General features: G+C 37.6%; 1 protein-coding gene across 2 annotated transcripts; it reads left to right on the top strand.

Annotated features, from left to right (window-relative positions):
- Positions 1-8,819: 8,819 nt before the first annotated feature.
- On the top strand, positions 8,820-19,757 carry trpc4b (transient receptor potential cation channel, subfamily C, member 4b). 2 transcript variants are annotated; one of them, XM_044203018.1, is made up of 11 exons: positions 8,820-9,043; positions 9,627-10,029; positions 11,616-12,134; positions 16,053-16,389; positions 16,634-16,773; positions 17,083-17,396; positions 17,503-17,698; positions 17,800-17,994; positions 18,274-18,291; positions 18,418-18,507; positions 18,612-19,751. In XM_044203018.1, the coding sequence occupies exons 2-11, from the start codon at positions 9,652-9,654 to the stop codon at positions 19,050-19,052; spliced, it is 2,628 nt and encodes an 875-aa protein (XP_044058953.1). In that variant the 5' UTR covers positions 8,820-9,043; positions 9,627-9,651; the 3' UTR covers positions 19,053-19,751. The 2 variants fall into 2 exon arrangements, with proteins under 2 accessions (XP_044058953.1, XP_044058952.1); XM_044203017.1 differs by having other exon boundaries at positions 8,821-9,043; positions 18,274-18,315; positions 18,612-19,757.
- The last annotated feature ends 663 nt before the right edge of the window (positions 19,758-20,420 follow it).

The raw sequence follows: 20,420 nt of genomic DNA, 5'->3' as shown, positions 1-20,420 counted from the left end.
AGAGAGATTTTAATGAAGCATGATGTGTAATGCTGTGCCCAAAAGCCTCTAACATTGCAAAAGCAATTGTAGGGGCACCAGGGCACAGTCAAAACTGCCTTCATTATTTTTTAACTAACCTGACTGATATGGTGGCAGTTAAGGACACAAATAAAGGCCAACCAGCAGACATTTGACCATTCATCCATAACTGAAAACTGTGTCTTCGACTTCAGACTTTTATATGTTATTAAAAACTCAAAAGCTTGGGCTTCCTGTGGAGGTGTGGTCGCCTACAGGCCAAAGGTCACATCCTTTAATCGGACTGCTGCCAGATACCCTGCAGGCCTTCCTTTTTCTGATGAGTTTTAAAACTGAGAGGCACTTAACATGTATGCCCACCCCGCGGGCTGAACTCATTTATACTGCACAAAGAGAAATGAGAATTCACCTGGTGGGAGTCATCGTGTGACATTTGCACGTTGTCAGATTTTTGATGTGATTATTAGAAAACAAAAGTGCAAATTGTGTAGCCTTCTGTATGACCTTCTGTACTGAGAGGAAATTACTCAAGCAAAAAACAAATATCGTGCAATAAAAACAATGTGATTCTAGAGAATAAGAATGATGATACTTCCCAAAGCTTCTTTTGTGTAGTGGACTTCACAGCTGCATATTTCGACCATTCCTCTTTGCTGCATTTTATCCTCCTCAACCCTTTTGAGTTTCCATTTTCTGCAGAGCTGAATGCGTTCTCTTTCTACTCTGTTTGATCTAAAGTTGGGGACTAAGTCAGCAACAATATCATAGATGAAACAGAGTGCATTCACTAGATGCTCATGAAAAAGCTGCAGACACTGCACATGTGGGGACAGTAATGCTTTCCCTTAGACTGCATTTCACTATTATCATTGTTATGTTATTATAAAGATTTATTTTTTAGAAAAAGAACCAATCACATTTTGTTGGATTTACTCTGACATTATGAAATTTACTGCCACCGAGTGACAGCCTCTATGTGGGTGCCTATTGTTCAAATATTCTGGGGAATGTCTCAAATAAGTCCCCCTGCCAAGCTGTAATTGACTTAATCTTTCCATTAGCCCCAAGTCGCCAAAGTCAGCTGTCATCTGTTAGAGTTAACTGTTGTAACAAGGTGCTTTTTATGCTTCCTGATAGATGTGAGTTTTAGCTATGAGACTTAAGGGTGATTTTTAACCCCCTACCCCCCAGCACTGCACACAAACACACATACATGAGTACCACACACACACATCTCCCCTGCTGACAGCTCTAATAAGCACCAGCACACAAACTGACAAACTTTTGCTAATTTTTGTCAGGTGACGGGGTGTTGCTGATCTTATTGAGTTTGGTAAATACTCCTGCAGACAGACATAAACAGAACCTATAACCTCCACGCATCTTCACCCCTCCACAGGTAGCAGACAAAGATAAAAGATTCCTGCCGAGTATTTGGAGACAATCCTAATCACGTTTTATTGCATTTATTTGTACAATGAGAAAAGTCAACAATTATTTTTTTAATTTCCAGAAAGCAAGCTTCAGTATTCAAACATGTACATTTTGCATACAATACCCTATAAATTCCAACAGCAGTGAATATCATGTACTATATACTTCACTGCCACTGCCAGGAGATGGCAACATCACATTATAAATCTGGTGTGTTGCAAAGTATACACTATAGAGTTTTGCATCATAAATATATCATATTGTGACAACAGCTACATAAAGTTAGGAGACTAATAATAAAGAATAATACATAATTAAACTTGCAAAAAACAATTAAAATCTGACTTTACTCTGTTGAATTAGTTGTGAATTTGTAATTTTGTGTCTGTTAAGCTTGATTGATTAATATGAAGTTAGCGTAAAATACTGATTATGCAATTAAAGCTTTAGTTTTATTATTAACATGAAATATCTTAAGCTAAAACAGAGATGATAACTGAAATCTTCAGGTAAAGAAACTGTCAGTCCACTTTGAATTATAGTGTATCACATGTTTTGTTATATACACATAGTGAAAACGTATAAATGTCCTGCTTGCAGTGAGGTCTGGTGCTAAGTTGGAATAATAACACTTATTAAACAATAATGCCATACCTGTAAATCAAATTTTCAGATGTGTTCAGTTTGGTTTTACTTGTTAGTCGAGCTACATATTGTAACTGTGTTGTCTCACTACTGAAAGACTGGCAGGCCTAATTAGCTCAAGACCTTATCTAATGACTTTGAATTTCTGCTGCCAGCTTGCCTATTGCATCAGTGTTCATTTTTAGAAGCGGGGTCGAAACCTGGCCGATACATACTACATCTAATTGACAGAGAGCTGGACTGCAATGCCAAATGTGTTCTACACCCACCTGCACAGCAAATACTGATGACCTCCTGAGAAGTCAAACCAGCCATGCATCACGCACAATGGCTTATTAAATATTTCATATCTTTCTCTGAAAGTATGCAAGCTATTTGTTATGACCTCACATAAATGACTTGAATTCAGCTCAGAAGAGACTCAACAAAACTAGTTAAAACTTATGGGATAGCCTGTTTTTATCTCAATTGCCACACAAACACTATCAGAGTGCTTGTAACCTCATGTTGGAATGTAAATGTTTAAATGAAAAAATGAGGGACTCTTTCTGGCTATTCTCTGGCTTATTAATGGAACAAATTTTATCTCAGTTGACGGAATTATCAGTAATCATACTGTCAGCACTGCTTAGTGATATCTTATATAACATAAACATCCTCCAATTAATATTAAATCATGGTGCTGCGAATGTCTTCAGTTACTGCTGGCAACTTGTACATCTGAAACCTGACCATAAAGTTTACCACCGAGAATTCACATACAACTTATTTTAAGTGTGCTTCAGTTTTCATTATTTATTATATGCAGATTAAAGACATAAACCCCAAGTGCTGGAACAAGAAAGTGAGAGTCATTGCATACTTAAGAAAAATGAAAGCAGTAATCAACATGCCAGGAAATGGGTCAGAGAACTTTTTGGCAATAGCAAACATCATTAAGAAACATTTGGCCCAGATTTGCTAACCCTCACCAAACATAAACCTTTAACTTAGGAAGTTTAAATGCTTTTCAAACAGCTTCCCTGTTATTCAGTCAATGGGAACCTTCTTAGGGGATGATTTTTCTCTAACAGGTAATAAAAAAAGCCATTAGTAGACAGACAAATGTAGACAAATGCCATTATTGGGTGGCTTTAAAAATCTGTGCACCAGATGAGGCTCATCAGGATTTTGGCAGAGAAGGAAATCTCTCTCTGCCCTCTAGTGGCAAGTGAGTCAATGTGTTATTGTTAAAATCTCAATCAGATTTTTGACTCTGTACATTCACATATAGATGAGTATGACTTGAATGAGTATGACTATGAAGACTAATAAAAACCTAGCATTTGTGTGCTTCTCACAACTGATAATAATTAAAAATCTAGGCCTGTGAACTGCTGTTTTTACTGGTGTATGCATCAGAAACATTAATAGCTTAGGTTTAGTTGTTGTCTAGAGCTGATACATGTAATAAAACAACTGTCAATCAATTTTGGGGTGATAATGGGTTCCAATCCTGAGTTTTGAATTTTGGTGGGTGGATATCATTATGTTTGGCTTTGGTAAAGGGATTGTGCCTTTAAAATTGTTTTGATTGTGGATTTACCAACAGAGCCAGCTTTACGTTTGTGACATTATCAAAGGCTAAAGACAAATTGTGCTTTGCCACAGACCCCCTATACACAAGGTGCAAAAATACCAGATATACCTATATTTGTTGTATTGCATATTGTCTGGACCAGGAAGAGGGAATATCTTACAGCAGAGATCACATTCTGCAGTCTGGTGTCAGCTCTGTCTATCAAAGGCTCTCCCCTGCAAAAGACATAATAACAAAAATACAGTACATGAGCTGATCATACAGTGTGACCTTAACTTAAATTGACAGGACAGTGTTATGGCAGGCAATTCAACCAGGAAAATAAACAGGTAATATTCGAAAGGTGGCCACATCAGGGCCCTGACTTTCAGTTGGAATAAATAGAAGAGGTGCACTGCTGAATGCTCCTCAGGGCAAAGAACTGTGCTGCAGCTGCCACAACTGTGCTCTGTAATACTGAAAAGCAACAAGGGCCAAAAAGGAAAGCTACAGCAGCTGCTAATAGACCTTCTCAAATGCCACTCATGAACCTATTAATCATTTTGGTCGTTATTGGGAGGTAACTGCTGAATTCATTAGCTTACTCATTTGAATAATTCTTACACTATTTTAATAATTTTTTGCTTCAAAATGGTTTTAAGGAGAATGTTTTGTTCTTAAGTAATACTTTATACTCTTCAAAAGAACGTCAAATTTTGCTATGAAAAAAAAACACACAAAACACAAAGAATTTTTTTAATTCGCAGTTTACCACCAGATTGCCAATACTGCATATTTAATTAAGCAACTTCTGTTACTGTTCCAAACAAAATGACAGGGTCAATGTGGCTATATATACTTTGTTGGCCATGATGCTTTCTCACTTAAATAAAACTTACTTGTATTAAATAAAAGTAGACAAATGGAATAAACAATCTAAAGGAAGAATACCTCAGAAGCAGCCTATTTAGCTGTCCAAAACTGGCTGTAAAAATGTGTTAACTTTAAGTAGAAAAACTCAATGATTTAGAGAGACTCCCTCATATCTTAAGTCAAACTGATCAGTAGGAAAGGAGGTTTATTACACTGGAGTGTGCAGTTGCATGGAGTCTCATTACACCATACTACATTTTGGAAATATGGTTTGCAGGTTTGCCTCCATAGTCTGTCCTTGCAGGAGCCTGTAGGGTGGAGTCAGGTCATTAAGGAGATTCAGCTCACCTAATCTGACTGCCTGCGACACTAAAGCTGGTGGCGAGTCAACCACTTGCCCCGTTTCTCTTCTGGGTTTGGTTAGGTTTGTTTGCAATACCATATAACATCATCACATTTTCCACTCCAACAATGTTGCATACAACCTCCCTACATGTTTTCACTTCAGCTTGTAGTTTATTTTAGATCAATTTCAAGTCAGAACTGACATCTTATCTCCTCTTTTTGTCCTTCCTTAGACCAGGTTGTGACAAAAGGGCACTTTTAACCAAAAATGGAATGAGTGAGTTGTGTTTTAAAGTGATGTTGTGCAAAGCTTGTTGGGCTAATTAGAGCCATTTGGTCCAGCTGTGTAAACCTATGATAACCCATGGCCAGCTTTTAATGTTTAAAGAGGTTTCACAATGCATAAATAATGTATATGAAAAATCCAATTAAATACTGTGTCTGTTCATAACATAATCTCTCACTGTACTGATGGATAAGATGGTGCTGCTATAATTGTATTGGTAAGTGCACAAATCAGATTGCCTTGCAGATGTCTTGCAATGAGTGTGATGAGATAATAGCTACAGTGATGGTAATAATGACCACAAGTCCTGTAAGTGAGAGATTCTGTTGATTTGGAGGGAGGGAAATTCATACACTGTGTCCTCTCACACATAAAGTATCTGCCAAAATCACACAAAAGTACACACATTTCTCCAGAGCCTAACACATGCTAATTACAATGACTATAAGGAAAAGGAGGAAATACTGAATGTGAACTTCATACAGCATGACTCACTTAGTGAAGCCCATTAGTCCTTGGGGGTAACTGGGTTGGAAAGTGAGCTGTTACCCTCAGAACAGCACTCAAAATGTGCAAATGCTGGAAACAAAAAAATGTCTACACCATAAATAAAATGACTCAGAAGGATTAATATCTAATCAAAACATATGAAAAAAATCATCAATTTTGACTTTGCCTTATCTTATCACATTTATATATGTTAGTTGACTATCTAAATCAAAATTTAATTTGTCACTAGATATTAGTCTAATGAGTTTTTATTTGTCAAACCTGCAAGACTGCACCCAATGGAGTAAAAATGCTTTTACTGATGCTTCTTTTAGCCTTAAAAAAATCTGCTCTTTCAATGAGATCACTACAAAATAGCAAACTAAAAACTTGAAACCATGATTTGTTCAATGTATCACTAAGTATCACTGACAAACATTTCCCTATACAGACTTAAACATCAGTTGTATCTCAAGGGGGGAAGGAACATTAAGACATGGTGTGTTTTGTTCTTCTTGCCTATGGATGTGGAAAAAAGACACGGGTTGGCAAGAGGTTTCTTAGCAACTGTGCAGGCTCACACTAGCCATCTAAAGACTGATGTTAAACATCTTACATTACTTTTTTCCCTACTGCAGTAATTACCCTTTGGGAGTTCAATGGAAAAATGTATTGGGGATAGTTATTTCACATCTTCCAAGCTCTGTAGCAGGCAATGTTTTTCAAGGCTAGTTGAACAGACTTTTGTGAAATATTATTAAATAACCAAAAACAGTCCTTGCGGTGCAAAAATACAAGATGCAGAAAGGTTGGACAAGGTTGTGCTTTTCATGTGAAATTGTGTTAAATTATTATAGAGCAAATTTTGCACATGCATGTTTCATTCTCAGCAAATCATGTGATTTGTTCTAATTACAGTCAACAGGGCCTCTGTGTGTTTTATACCCTTAGTATCTACTCTACAAAGATGTTTACGTCTTCATTGTGGTTTCCAATAAGCATCACATGATGTATTTTCAACACTGTATAAGTTCCCTTATGGCATACTTATCTGGAGCCTACTATGCTAACCTGCATTATTGCATTGCCTCTCCTGACTTCAGTCTACACTAAGTTTAGACTCATCTGTAGACAGTGTCATAGATTTTAGACAAATTTATCACTTTATTAGACTTTGGATTTGATTGATTTTCTTAGCGATGTGCTTGTAATATAAGATGGCCCTCGTATCCTCAAGGTAATCTAGCTAGAAGGCAAGTATTAATTGGGGTAAAATTACCTCATGCTTCTTGTCTGACATACAATTCAAGCAGGACAGCTTTATACAATAAGGCTCCAAAAAGTAAATTTAAAGTAATTTTGTATTAACACTGAATCCAATTTGTCGCTTATACCATCAACTCCACCGAGAAGTAGGAAGTACAGCAACTAAACACCCAGATATGTTTAGGAGTTGCAAGAGACCAAATGAAGACTGAAGATTGTACTTACATTTATCAGGTTGCCAGAAGCATAACTGCAATGAAATGCCCATGCTGTTTTGTGATCTGGAAGATGCATAAGTAATCTGTTTGCTGACAGGTTAGCCAAAGCAACTTGTTGATAGTAGACAGAAAATATAAGTTCTCTGTGCCACTGCTGGCATACAGTATATGTATTTAAAAATGCTAACTGCTCAGGTTTCTTGTAAAATAATCTTAACCAAGATGTTGATAAACTTCACAAATTGCAGTTCTAAACTCATAATCTTCCTGCAGATAAATATCACAGATATTTATATCAGTAATAAGAAGGATCTTTGCAGTAGAGACAGACGAAGGGACCACTGCATCAGCTAAACTTGATACTTAATTTGTTAGCGAAGGTATAGTACGAGTCAGGAAACATACAGTAGGCTACTCATTAGTAAAGTTTGTAAGTGCTGTAAGTATGATCAATTATAGTTATGCTTGGCCACTGTCATCCTCACATATACCATGTCATGGGCAAATGAAGCCCATTAGATGCATGTTGTTGCAAATCAACATTCCTGACTGCAATGAACCTATACTCAAATAGCCACTTTTTCAGATTTAAGTTTTGTTTCATTTTTTCTTCAGCAATGTAGAGGGAAGAATTGTTCACCAGGTAGATGCAGCTAAAGCCAAGCTAAGGTCAAGGCTACAGGATGTTATTTTTGGCAAGTACTGTATACAAGTATGAAAGGGCAGTATAGGAGTCATTGCATCTATCTATCCCTTTATATCTAAGGAGAGACAGGTGATCAGCAAGTGGTGGAAAAAATATCTGATTCACAAGAAATAAATGAATTACCTGATGTTGTTGAATTCCTTTACATTGCTTCAGTCGCTCAACTCTACGATAAAATCACAGCAGAGTCTAAAAATCAGGGGTGTGTCAGGGTTTTGTGAGTTTGTTTTGGAGATTCTTTTTGACCTCTGGAGAGCAAAAGTTGTAAGGTTATAAGCAAAACTATGACATAAATTTAACCCAGACATATATATTAGTTTACATCAATATAAATGTAAATCATTTGCTCCGACCCATTTAAATTGGGAAAATACATTTGTGGAAATGTCACAATAAATAATCACATGATGCAAAAATCTTACACCATCTTGAGAAAATGTTGCTTTAGTGCATGCATTTTCTAAAGTTGTGAAAATCAGTCAATGTTTGCCAAATTATTTTTTCGTTATTTAAAAAAATATATATTATATCTCATATTATATTTTACCCTGCTTAAGAGGTATCAAAAAGACTTTAACAAGAGCTTGCTGCATGGGTTTTTATAGCAATGTCGATCAGTACCAGGATATTAATCAGTCAAAAATTACTGAATAAATATATAAATAAATACTTACCATTTGACACACTTTGCTTTAATTAGCCTACAAAATCTGACAAGAAAACTAATGAACAACGATATAATCATTTCTTTACGCCACATTGTTCTTGGAAAGAACCATACTTTAACTTCACTGCCCTGACAATATTAATAAAAAGTAATGAAATTAGGCTACTTTTTGCATGATAATAAACAGTCCTTCATGGGAAACTACCCCTACCCCAACACTTGTTACACTGAGATACAGAAAACCCAAAGGGGTTGGCTGAAGATGAATTTTCTGCTGATGAGTTTTGAGCGCGCAGTTTGTGCACAGTTTCTGTGAGAGGATATGTCACCTCTTGTTCCCATCTGATGTGACGCGTGTATTTTGCAGACAAAGCCAAAGGGCTGGGCAGGAGATTGCACGATATGCCATTAAATTACAGTGTCTCCAGTGGAGATGAGATGAGGATCCGACCACGCAAGTTTCCTTTCTGACAGCCGCTGGTTCTCAGTCGAGTGGTTCATTAGCATATCACAACTGGAAAGCAACAGGAAGAAGGTAAAGTTTCTTAAGTTAGTATTTATTTTGCGCGATTATTTTTGGCGTCGATTTTATTATGTGTGATTAAGTAGCCTACGTTTCTAACCGAAAATTGTCTGTTTTAGTCATCTGCCATGAATTGTTGTATTGAGCTTTCTTAGGAAAAATACATTTTAGTCATGTTTCAGATTATGTTTCTGTGAACTGCCGTGGATTTGCACAGGAAGAGTGTTTTCAGTTTACGTGTTTTAACAATATTTTGAATGAAAAACATAAATGCTACATCTTTTTATCTGGAGCCTACTGCAGCAGTAACGTTAGCCTGCATTACTGCATCCTCTCCTGACTAAGTCTAGTCAGTCTACGTTCTACATCTAAGTTTAGACTCATCTGTAGACAGTGTCATAGTTTTTAGACAAATCTATCACTGCATCCTCTAATACTACATCTTTTTTGGCCAAATATGTCCTTAAATAGCATTATAAACTCTGAACTGAAATTTAGATTATATTGCATTGCCCCACTGTGTCTGAAAAGTCATCTGACACTGAAACTTGATCTCATATTTCCCCCTGTCTTGTTATTTCTCATGTATTCTCAGTTGAGACCGTGATACTGTAGCAGCAATGTCACAGCTGTATTACAGGAAAACTGACAACTCCTCATACAGGGACCGCATCCCTCTGCGGATCGTACGGGCCGAATCTGAGCTCTCTGCCCTGGAGAGGGCCTACCTGGGGGCTGTTGAGAGGGGAGACTATGGCAGTGTGAAACAAGCCCTGGCAGAGGCTGAGATCTACTTCAGGATCAATATCAACTGCATCGACCCCCTGGGACGCACAGCCTTGCTCATTGCCATTGAAAATGAGAACCTGGAGATCATTGAGCTGCTGCTCAGCTATAATGTATATGTGGGTGATGCCCTGCTACATGCCATCCGCAAAGAAGTGGTGGGAGCTGTGGAGCTGCTGCTCAACCACAAGAAGCCACGCGGGGAAAAACAGGTACTGTAGATCCATGATAACACCCCATATACATTTTACTTTCCCACATTTCTTTCTCCTAGACTTTTAATGTTATGGTTTACTGGTAACCTTTCTAGCCTCAGTCAATTTCATTTTATTAATTTTTTGTGTTCAACTTGGCATTCACAAAATGTTTTCTGAGCCTCTTTGCTTCTGCAAGAGATTATAAACCAACCTGCCCACACAATTATGCCTCATGTAATATACTATACTCTGTTTTGATCGGTTGTGAAATTTTGCTGCAAGGGGTGAATTGATTTATAGAAGATGAAAGAAATAACCTAATATTAACTGATATTGACGATCTTGTAAATCTGCCACAGTGTTTCACTTGTTGCTAAATAGGACAGTTAACAATGTTTCTTATTGAAGCAGATTAACAGGCACCACATACAGTACTGTAGCCTATTTGTGCCCACTGACTCCTTTTTTTCTGTACAGGCATGGACATAAGTGCATTTGCAATTCACACAGACTGCATGACTAGGATGTAATTGAAAAGAATATATCACATAAGGGAAACCACTTTAAGCCTAACTGGAATCAGTAGCTGACATTGAGGCACATGACACTTAACAATGTTCAGCGGTGCCATTACCTAAAGGCTTCTGGAAACTCTGTACTCAAGTTAGTATCAAATACAAGTATACAGTATAGTAATCACACTACATTTAAGTTTGTTTTCATTATTTACCTCCAGCAGTGTTTTTAAATGTCCCCTACCAGCTGGTCATATTTGTTCATGTGATTGTTGATGTGTGCCCCTGGGATGCACTGGCGATCTCGGCTCCACCCTATTATCCTGGATTAGACTCCGGCACTCCACAACCCTAAAGAGCATAAGCAGTTTAGAAAATAGATTTTGGGATTCTGGTAACATGCCTGCTTTGCTCTAGCTACTAGGACAACACAACATAACCACTTAGGTCAATGTTATGTCAGATTGAATCAAATGGCTTCAGCAGTGAGCAGTTTTCAGTCATTTTATTCTTTAGTCTAAATCTGATAGAGATAAAGAAAATAAATAATTACATGCTTTCCTGTGTCTCTTAGCATGGCTGTGTTTATTTTAGGAATCCAACTTTTATTTTCTGCTTAAAAGTTGCAGCACTGATACTCTTTGATGTGCTGCTGTGGGTCTTTTAGCCAGAGTTGCTCTCCACGGTTTGTGTATCAGGCAGATATAAAGCCTTCCTGATAAAGCCCCCGGTTGCATTCAAATACTTGACATCTTTGTAAATTTGTTTTTCAACACTGCTGGGTCTCCCTGTAATGGACTTGGTGCATTCTGTGAAGAGAAGGAAAAAGAAAAATGGTGTAGTTGCTTCCAACCAGGAAGATATTTTGATGCCAGCTGAACCACAAGCCATTAGCTGTGTGCTGTTAGACAAGATGGTCAGAGACCCAAGACAGATGAAATTAGACCCATTTAAACCAGTTGTTGCAGTTCCAGTGAGGGGTTTAAAAAGCAGTGTTCTTTTGTGAACTAACTGATAAAATAATGGTGTACTGTAAATTTTTTATGTCTGTTGATTTGTGTGTTCCTCTCTTGACTTCCTGAAAAGGTCCCACCAATTCTGCTGGACAAACAGTTTTCAGACTTCACCCCAGACATCACTCCAATCATCCTTGCAGCCCACACAAACAACTATGAGATCATCAAACTACTTGTGCAGCGAGGTGTTTCCATACCTCAGCCACATGCTGTGCGCTGCAATTGCATGGAGTGTGTGGCCAGTTCAGATGTGGACAGCCTTCGTCATTCGCGCTCTCGTCTTAACATCTACAAGGCCCTTGCCAGCCCATCACTTATTGCCCTCTCCAGCGAGGATCCTTTTCTCACAGCTTTTCAACTTAGCTGGGAGCTGAAGGAGCTCAGCACAGTGGAGAACGAGTTCAAGTCAGAGTATGAGGAACTGTCCCATACGTGTAAACAATTTGCAAAGGACCTCTTGGACCAGACCCGAAGCTCTAAAGAGTTGCAAATAATCCTCAACTACCGTGATGACATCAACCCTCTGCTGGACGAGAACGGTAATGATCTGGCCCGACTGAAGCTGGCTATCAAATATTGCCAGAAAGAGGTAAGCTTCTTATGATATCCTCTTTGACATATGACTGCTGTGGCCTACAAAAAAGTACAGGAATTTGTCTTGGTTACACTGGTTAACATACAGTATAGACATACTGAGAACTGACAGGAATGTACAGTATATATTGACACTCGTGGAACAAGTACAACAAGGAATAATCATTACATTCTTTGAACATCATGGACTTGGTAACAAGAACATGTCCAAGATGAGATGTAAATGGCCTGAGATGGGTGGAGATGTCCTTAGGGAGTTTAGAACAACATGTAATTGCCAGGCTGGCTCTTAGCAATGCATTACTGTAGCCCTCTCAGAGAGTCCCATGACAATTGTATAATTGAGGATAATGATGGAATAAGTGATGGCCATTTCCCTGAAATACATTCTCATAATATTTTAATTAGGGTGGGAACCTTTTACTGTTACTTTTAACATCTTCTTTGGAATATTTATCTCCTAGATGCAATACCAACTTCATTTGTTGTGAAATACGGCTACTAAAAATGTACACATTGTGATTACACAGAAGTTTGTAATGAAGTTTATAATGGATTATATCTGTAAATGTATTAACTTTGCATGGATTTTTGTTTAACACAGCAACAGGTAACAACAATGAAAGCACAAGGTGGTAAAAATGTATACCTTTGGTCTCAATTCACCACATTTAGAAAAATTGAGTTGTACCCAGGATTTACAAAAATACTAAGAGTATAATTTATTTCCTCATTCCTCTAAAAGGCCCAATTGTTACTTCCTTGTTTCCCATAGTCTTGTTTTCTTCCACAAAACCTACATTTAACTTCCAGTAGGAACCGACAACTGATAGGTACCTGATCATACAATGACGTTATACTGTCATCAATCACAGGCTGTACTATAAAGTGTAACTGAATACTGAATAATATTGAACACTGGTGACTCTAAGCAGCGAGATGTTACAGTTTGAACTCTAATGCTTATGAAAACTTGTGACAGGCTTTAGACTTGACTTGGACTTATCTGGAATGACTTTAGATTAGGACTTGCCTTCAAAGAGGTCAGTTTACAACTTAGGTTGACATGAAACCTTAAAGTTATCATTAAGTACACTGACAGATGTCTGAGAGAGTTGCATAGTTTTCATTTCAAGATCAGATATTGAGGGAGTTGACCACCACTTGGATCAGATTGCAAGATGAATGTCATCATTGTTGCACCCAAACTGAAACCACAAACTCCGGACAGTTTTTTTCAGCCAAAACTTGTTAAGCAAGGCTGCAAACAGAAGTAAGTAAAATGAATATAGGAGTGTTTGTTTGTCCTGCCCCTCCCTACCTGCACAGAGGTGGCCAGTGAGTTGTTGTGTACTGCCAGTGTAGTATTTGGGTGTGTACGGTACATAGAATGTCACTGTCCATTTGTCCATTTATGCTAACAACCCAACAAATACTACACAATCTTAAGCTGGGCTGTTGGGTTTGCCATTTTGGACTACATAGACCACCAGCACTTACTGGATGTCCACATTATTTGTGGCAAAATTAATGTATTCAGTACAGATGTTTTCCTCTGTTCTCCTGTGGCCTTCTGTACTCATTCTCCCTTTGGCACTCAGTCTGCTCTGACCTGGATTCTACCATCTGAAAATATTGCATAAAGGTTTCTTTGTATGCAAATGTTTTCATGGACCTGTAATGGTAAAACAATTATGACACTATACGTACAGTACATTGTAGTAACATTGTGACAAAAAAAGTCTTATTAAAAGACAATTTGCTGAGCAGAACTTAGTTATTAAGTTGTTAATTATTAAGTGCTATTATTGTGAAACATAAAGTGGAATTACAAATCCTAGCTCAGTTAAGCTCACTTCGTAAACCCTGATAATTCTCATTCATAATTAAGAATCACTTGATGCCACACACTCTCTCCATCTTTGATGTTCATACAAATTGCTGCAGTGTAGCATGACTCATGATGATAGCTTGTTATTTTCTAATTTAAAGTGCAATACATAGTGTAGTGTTTTATATAAAATCACATTGCTGTATAAGAAGTTTTTCTATGTACAGTATGCAACATATACATATATGTAAAGAAATATAAACTGTTGCTAAAGTTACCTACCAAAAATGGCAGTATTTTCTGTGGAACTGATTAGATCATATTCAAATAAAGTGATACAGTGTTATTAATTCGCTTAATTAATTAGCACTATACAGTATGTCATCATTGTGAATGTGCCTTAGGACAGAATTAATACTTGTTTTTGAAGGGGAGAGTGGTCTGACATGTGGATGGGGGTGATTTTCACCTTCCAAAAATGTCCTCAGTCAAAATCTGGTCCTGCCAGATGCCGCCTTTTGCCTCTAGTCATGTTATGGCAAGTCAACATATCAAAAGGACAGATAGGAAACATTAAAGATGTCAGATTTATCATTTGTAGATGACCTCATCACCCATAATTTAATGCTATATAGTAACATAATTTGGCCATAACTTGGTTACGTTGAAATTAACTTCCATCACCATTCGCAGATGTCCATCAGATGTTTATATCAAATCTCACAGGGCAGAGAAAATGTGTATGGGAAACAAATTTGACAATCACTTCTTAACAGAGGATTAGAGAACACTTCAGAAATGTTTGCCCACTTGAAACCTTTGGTCTGCATGCTTATATGTTTTTTATCTCACCAGTCACATGTAGTATTTTTACAACACTTGTGATTTGATGTCAGTGGTGCTAAAAATAATATAGACAGCATAAGCAATTGGTTTGCTGCACATTCTGTCTTTACTGTCTTGCTTCTCTCTTTCTGTCCAATGGGGTGAAGAATGTTGAAGCATGTTTTCTCCATCCCTAAATATTGCCCTTGCTGTGGGTTACCAGCAGGAGGTGGCTTGTGAGTTTTTGCCATTTTAACATCATACCTGGGAGAGTTTGAAACTGCAATCTATGTTACTTCGGTGTAAGGGAGAGTTTCTTTGGTCCAGGCATGTCTGCTTGTACTCCCTGTATAAATTACCTGTGTATATTAAGCAAATGCTATGTGCAGACGTGTGGCGTACCTGGGGAGGGCTGTTGTTTCTGATTAGCAGCTGAAAATTTACATGTGTTTGTTCAATGTCCTACATTTGAGGGGTTATTGATGCTTCCTGAAGGATGGTTTTAGAGACTTCAGGAAGGTTCTACATGTTGGGTTGTTTTACAAAAATTGAGGGAGTTGGCGCATGTCTGTCGAGCCTCCTGTAAGGGACAGACAAGCTTGTTATTTTTAGGACTACTAAGAATCAGATCTGAGTATTTATACCACTGGTGTAATGGCAGTTTAGACTTCATAAAACTAACACGGGGCAACGGATGTGACAGTAATTAACATTATTGTATCTTGCCAAAAATATAAAAAGCAAAATCCTCTCCTACTTAAAATGCTTGTAGACTAGACACCACAGCATAATAATAAACAAACATTTATCCTGGCAGTGGCGCAGTAAGAAATTTCGTCAGCAGTTTTGTTTACAGAGACCAAAAAAGAAGTTGCATAGTAAAAATTGCAAAGTTTTCACATGTATTTTATGAAACATGCCTATTTAAATTAAAGGCATGTAAATGCTATTGAGGTTTTACATGATTCATTTCAGTTTTATAGAGGAAATGGTGTAAGATAATTCTAGTCAAGATAATCGTACAATTAAAAACTCACATGCCAACATGTGGCATTGGAGTGATACTATATGTAGTGCGCACCATGACACTGAAATTTGGAATACAGTCTTTACTGTCTTGAAAGTTTGTTTTTGTTTTGTTTTGTGTATCCTTTTGTTTTTGTGTACTGATTTGTCCACCGTTTTCTCAATGGATTTCTAGAGAAAGAGGTAAATAAATGAGATGAAAATGTTTCTTTGTCTCTCTCTTTCGTTCAGTTTGTTGCTCAGCCCAACTGTCAGCAGCTGCTGGCATCTCGGTGGTATGATGAGTTCCCAGGCTGGAGGAGGCGTCACTGGGCAGGAAAGCTCCTCACGTGTATCTTCATTGGCCTCCTCTTCCCACTGTTATCCATTTTCTACCTGATTTCTCCAAAGAGCAGATATGGCTTATTCATTCGTAAGCCCTTCATCAAGTTCATCTGTCACACTGCTTCCTACCTGACCTTCCTCTTCCTGCTCTTCTTGGCCTCGCAGCATATAGCCTCTGCAAAACCAGACTTTCAGGGCCCACCACCCACCACTGTGGAATGGATTATCTTGCCCTGGGTGCTTGGTAACAACGAAAACACACACACACACTAACAGACAGCTGTTAATCCTCATTTTATCATGTACCGTTGTACATCTGTACACACACACATTTGAAGAAAGTCAAACTAAGGTGCTAACTGTGACCATGACCATATGTATGCTGCTGTACTATCTGTACAATTATTGTTTGTCACATAATTTATTTCCTGTGGAAGGATACTTGAGTGACAGTGTTACAATGACCTCTGTTTGTTCATCTCTCCAAGGCTTTATATGGACTGAGATCAAACAGATGTGGGATAGCGGTTTCCAAGACTACATAGATGACTGGTGGAACTTAATGGACTTCATAATGAACTCCTTGTATCTTGCAACCATTTCTCTGAAGATTGTTGCCTATGCAAAGGTACTGTAAATCTTACAGTGCAAGGTATTTGACAGCCTCAAAATTATTCTTATCTACACAGTATATCAAAGATTGCAGTAGTTTTACTCAATTAAAACAGTAGGTATATTAACCCCACCTTTTAACTTTGCTGCAGTCAACATCATAGTTTACTTTTAAGAGGAAAATGAAAACAAATAATATCACTGTATATTATTTTATTTCTCAGTAGACAAGTCAACTTGTGTGCTGGAAAACTTGAAACTTTGCAGCATCAGTTTCTGATGGTAGAACAATGAATACTGTCCTGTTTTTTGGGGGTTTTTACAGTACAGTGGGGAAAAAGCCAGATGCAGCTGGGAAATGTGGCACCCGACTTTGGTGGCAGAGGCATTATTTGCCATCGCCAACATCTTCAGCTCCTTACGCCTCATCTGCCTTTTCACTGCCAACTCCCATCTGGGCCCCTTACAGATCTCACTGGGCCGCATGCTCCTGGACATCCTCAAGTTCCTCTTCATCTACTGTCTAGTGTTGTTAGCCTTTGCCAATGGCCTCAACCAGCTCTACTTTTATTATGAAACAAACGAGGGCAATAATTGCACGGGTATTCGCTGTAATCAGCAAAACAACGCCTTCTCAACGCAAGTTGAAATTCTTAAATAAATTGTCCCTGACAAATCTGCATTGTTTATAATACATTTGTTTTTCAGCAGCACATAATGTGATGTTTGGTTGTTTGCTTTTCAGGCTGTTCGAGACGCTGCAGTCATTATTTTGGTCTGTATTTGGGCTGATTTCCCTCTATGTGACCAATGTGGAACCAGACCATGAATTCACTGAGTTTGTGGGCACTACCATGTTTGGCACGTACAATGTCATCTCCCTGGTAGTGCTTCTGAACATGCTAATTGCAATGATGAACAACTCCTACCAGCACATTGCTGTGAGTGGTGTAACTTACCTATTTTAAGTTAGTTTTACCACACTAATTTGTCTTGCAGTCCTTTGAAAAAGGTTTTGATAAATTTCTGTTTTTATTTTCAGGATCATGCAGATATAGAGTGGAAATTTGCAAGAACAAAATTATGGATGAGCTATTTTGAAGAAGGGGGAACTTTGCCATCTCCATTCAATATAGTACCAAGTCCAAAGTCTTTTTATTATCTAGTTGAATGGATAAAGATGCATTTGTTTAAGAGACAAAGCATAAAAAGACTTGAAACCTTCGAAACATTGGGGGTAAGGAGCTTCCAAAGATTTGCTCTGATCTGTGTTGTCACCACTGTATTGCATACATTTTCAATGCCTGTATAGCATCAAAGCAGACGGCTCCAAAATAATTAAGCGTAAATTAGATTACCTGTCTCTTCAGAAATTGATTACGCACTAAGTTAATGTATATAGGAAGACCTCTTATTGAGAAAGGCCAAGTAAAGAAAGAGCAATTCACCCTATCATTGCAAGCAGAAATAACATGTGTCGCTTTGTTAATGGACCTTTTTTTTTCTTTAATTGTAGAGACGTGCAGCCGAAAATGTAAGATTAAACCATGAGTATCAGGTAGTAATTTGTTTTCCATAATATACTGTAATGTTTTGTCTTGAAACTTTATTTTAAAATTAATCTGTAGTTTTGCCTTAAAAATAATGTGTATTTTTTTAGGAGGTTTTGAGGAACCTTGTGAAGCGGTATGTGGCCGCAATGATCAGAGATGCCAAGACAGAGGAAGGGTTGACAGAAGAGAATTTCAAGGTAGTATGCAGTTTTTCAACATTGGAACCTCAATTACTCAAGTTTTTTTTCATTGCTATGTAATCTCTACTGTCGTTTTATCTCTGCTTCTCAATAATTGATAGGAGCTTAAGCAGGATATCTCCAGCTTCCGCTATGAAGTCCTGGGAATGATGAAGGGTAAACCTCAAGGTGCGGTTGCAGGTCAAGTTGCAAGCTCCACCTTGGCTTACCCTGGAAACTCATTCAAATATTCTCTGAAACGCCCTACTGATGAGCCTCAACAGAAGCTGAATGTATTTGATGTGACCACCACCACCCTGCAGGATGTCTCAGATGCTGGGTCCCTCCAGAGACAGAGCAGACTCCCCTCTCAGAAATTTGATGAAATATATTCATTATCAGAGGAAGATATGTTGGGATCTGGTGGACAAAGAAAAGAACAACTTCAGACTGAAAAAGTAATTGTGGAAGTCTTACGGAAAGGGGAGAAGGACATTCAGGAGATTGAAAATTCTTGCAAAGAGCACGCTAAGGAAGTGAAAAATGGGCCAAAAAATATATAACAATTAATCTGTGTCTGCAAGTGAGAAATGTTAATCATGTTAGAGTGTTAAGACATTTTTGAATTTAATTCATTCATTCATCTACGAGTTGTAAAATAGTTTATCGAAATAAACAAATTTGTAAATAGTACTGTAGTTCAATTATATATTCAATTTAAATAATCTTGTATCCTGTAATGTACTGTATATAATGGTATAATAATATTATGTTATCTCATATTATATTATATGCATTCACCTCTGATTGATAGCAGATATACAACAATACTGAGTGAGGATTGACCTCAGTGAGTGCTGACTTGATGCTCAGGGAAGCAAGTTAGTAATTCATGTTTTACCTTGAGCATTTAATTCCAAGACCAAGAAAATGAACACTGAGTAAACACAAGTTTATTTGTATTTAATACATGAGCAAATTTTACATTGAATTTGGACAAAGTATCCAGTTGATTAACAAGCAATGTAGCGCATAGCTAATTCAGAGATTTGTGTCAACTTCTCTTTTACTCCTAATTTTGTTGGAGAAGAAGAGACATGCAATGCAATCTACTTTGTTGTAGGATTTATTCCTTAACTATGTGCGCCATCTACTATACTTTGTAGGTGTAAGGGCCCTCTTGTGATTTGTGTGTTACTGTGCAATTTTGTAACTTGTAATGTGATGAAATGACTCTGATAAAATAAAAGAGAATGCTAATTCAAAAAGCAGTGTCTAACTTTTTTTGGACTAATTTACAACACAACATGTTGCTCCCTTTGTGACCTGTCAGAGGAGAAGCATTACTCAGGGCTCTATTGATCTCATTTGTAGAATAAATGCTAATTTGGTACATTACTTATATCCTGGCTGTCCAATCAGGTGTAAACTGAATCTGCGTTTAGTTATAACTGTAAATTAATTGTAAAATCTGCAGCTCTTCCCATAAACAGCAGGCCTTTCTCTACACTTTCTACAGCAACTTTGCTATATTTGCTGTATTTCATAACACTCGCTCTCACAACTAAGGAGCATTAATAGAATGTAACTTACGTTATATTCGAAAGTTAATTTACGTAAGACCTGTTCTTAAGTACAATGTTGCGATATTGAACTTTACTTGAGTATTTCCATTTTATGCTTCTTTATACTTCGGCATTACATTTCACATGCATTTTTACATACAACACAGGGTATATAAAAGAATAATCAGCTTGTGTTAAAGGTATCCTGACTTAGCAGGCGTCAAGCACCCTCTAGTGATGTGTAAGCATGTAAAAGACCAGTGTTGTGGGCTAAATGTGGGCATCACTGCATAGAGACCACGTATGTTACTTATACTTTTAAGTGCAAAACTTCCAAACCTGTGTAGAACAGACGATGAAAGCTGT

This window comes from Siniperca chuatsi, linkage group LG7, assembly GCF_020085105.1.
Source record: "Siniperca chuatsi isolate FFG_IHB_CAS linkage group LG7, ASM2008510v1, whole genome shotgun sequence".
In the NCBI taxonomy this organism is placed as follows: Eukaryota; Metazoa; Chordata; class Actinopteri; order Centrarchiformes; family Sinipercidae; genus Siniperca; species Siniperca chuatsi.
This window is presented reverse-complemented; position numbering and strand designations above follow the sequence as displayed.

Bases quoted from the DNA above. Each gene is read 5' to 3' on its own strand.
- trpc4b (XM_044203017.1), top strand. From the start codon at position 9,652: ATGTCACAGCTGTATTACAGGAAAACTGACAACTCCTCATACAGGGAC. The intron at 17,995-18,273 runs GTAAGGAGCTTC...CTTTAATTGTAG, and splicing joins AAACCTTCGAAACATTGGGG to AGACGTGCAGCCGAAAATGT. The intron at 18,508-18,611 runs GTAGTATGCAGT...AATAATTGATAG, and splicing joins TGACAGAAGAGAATTTCAAG to GAGCTTAAGCAGGATATCTC.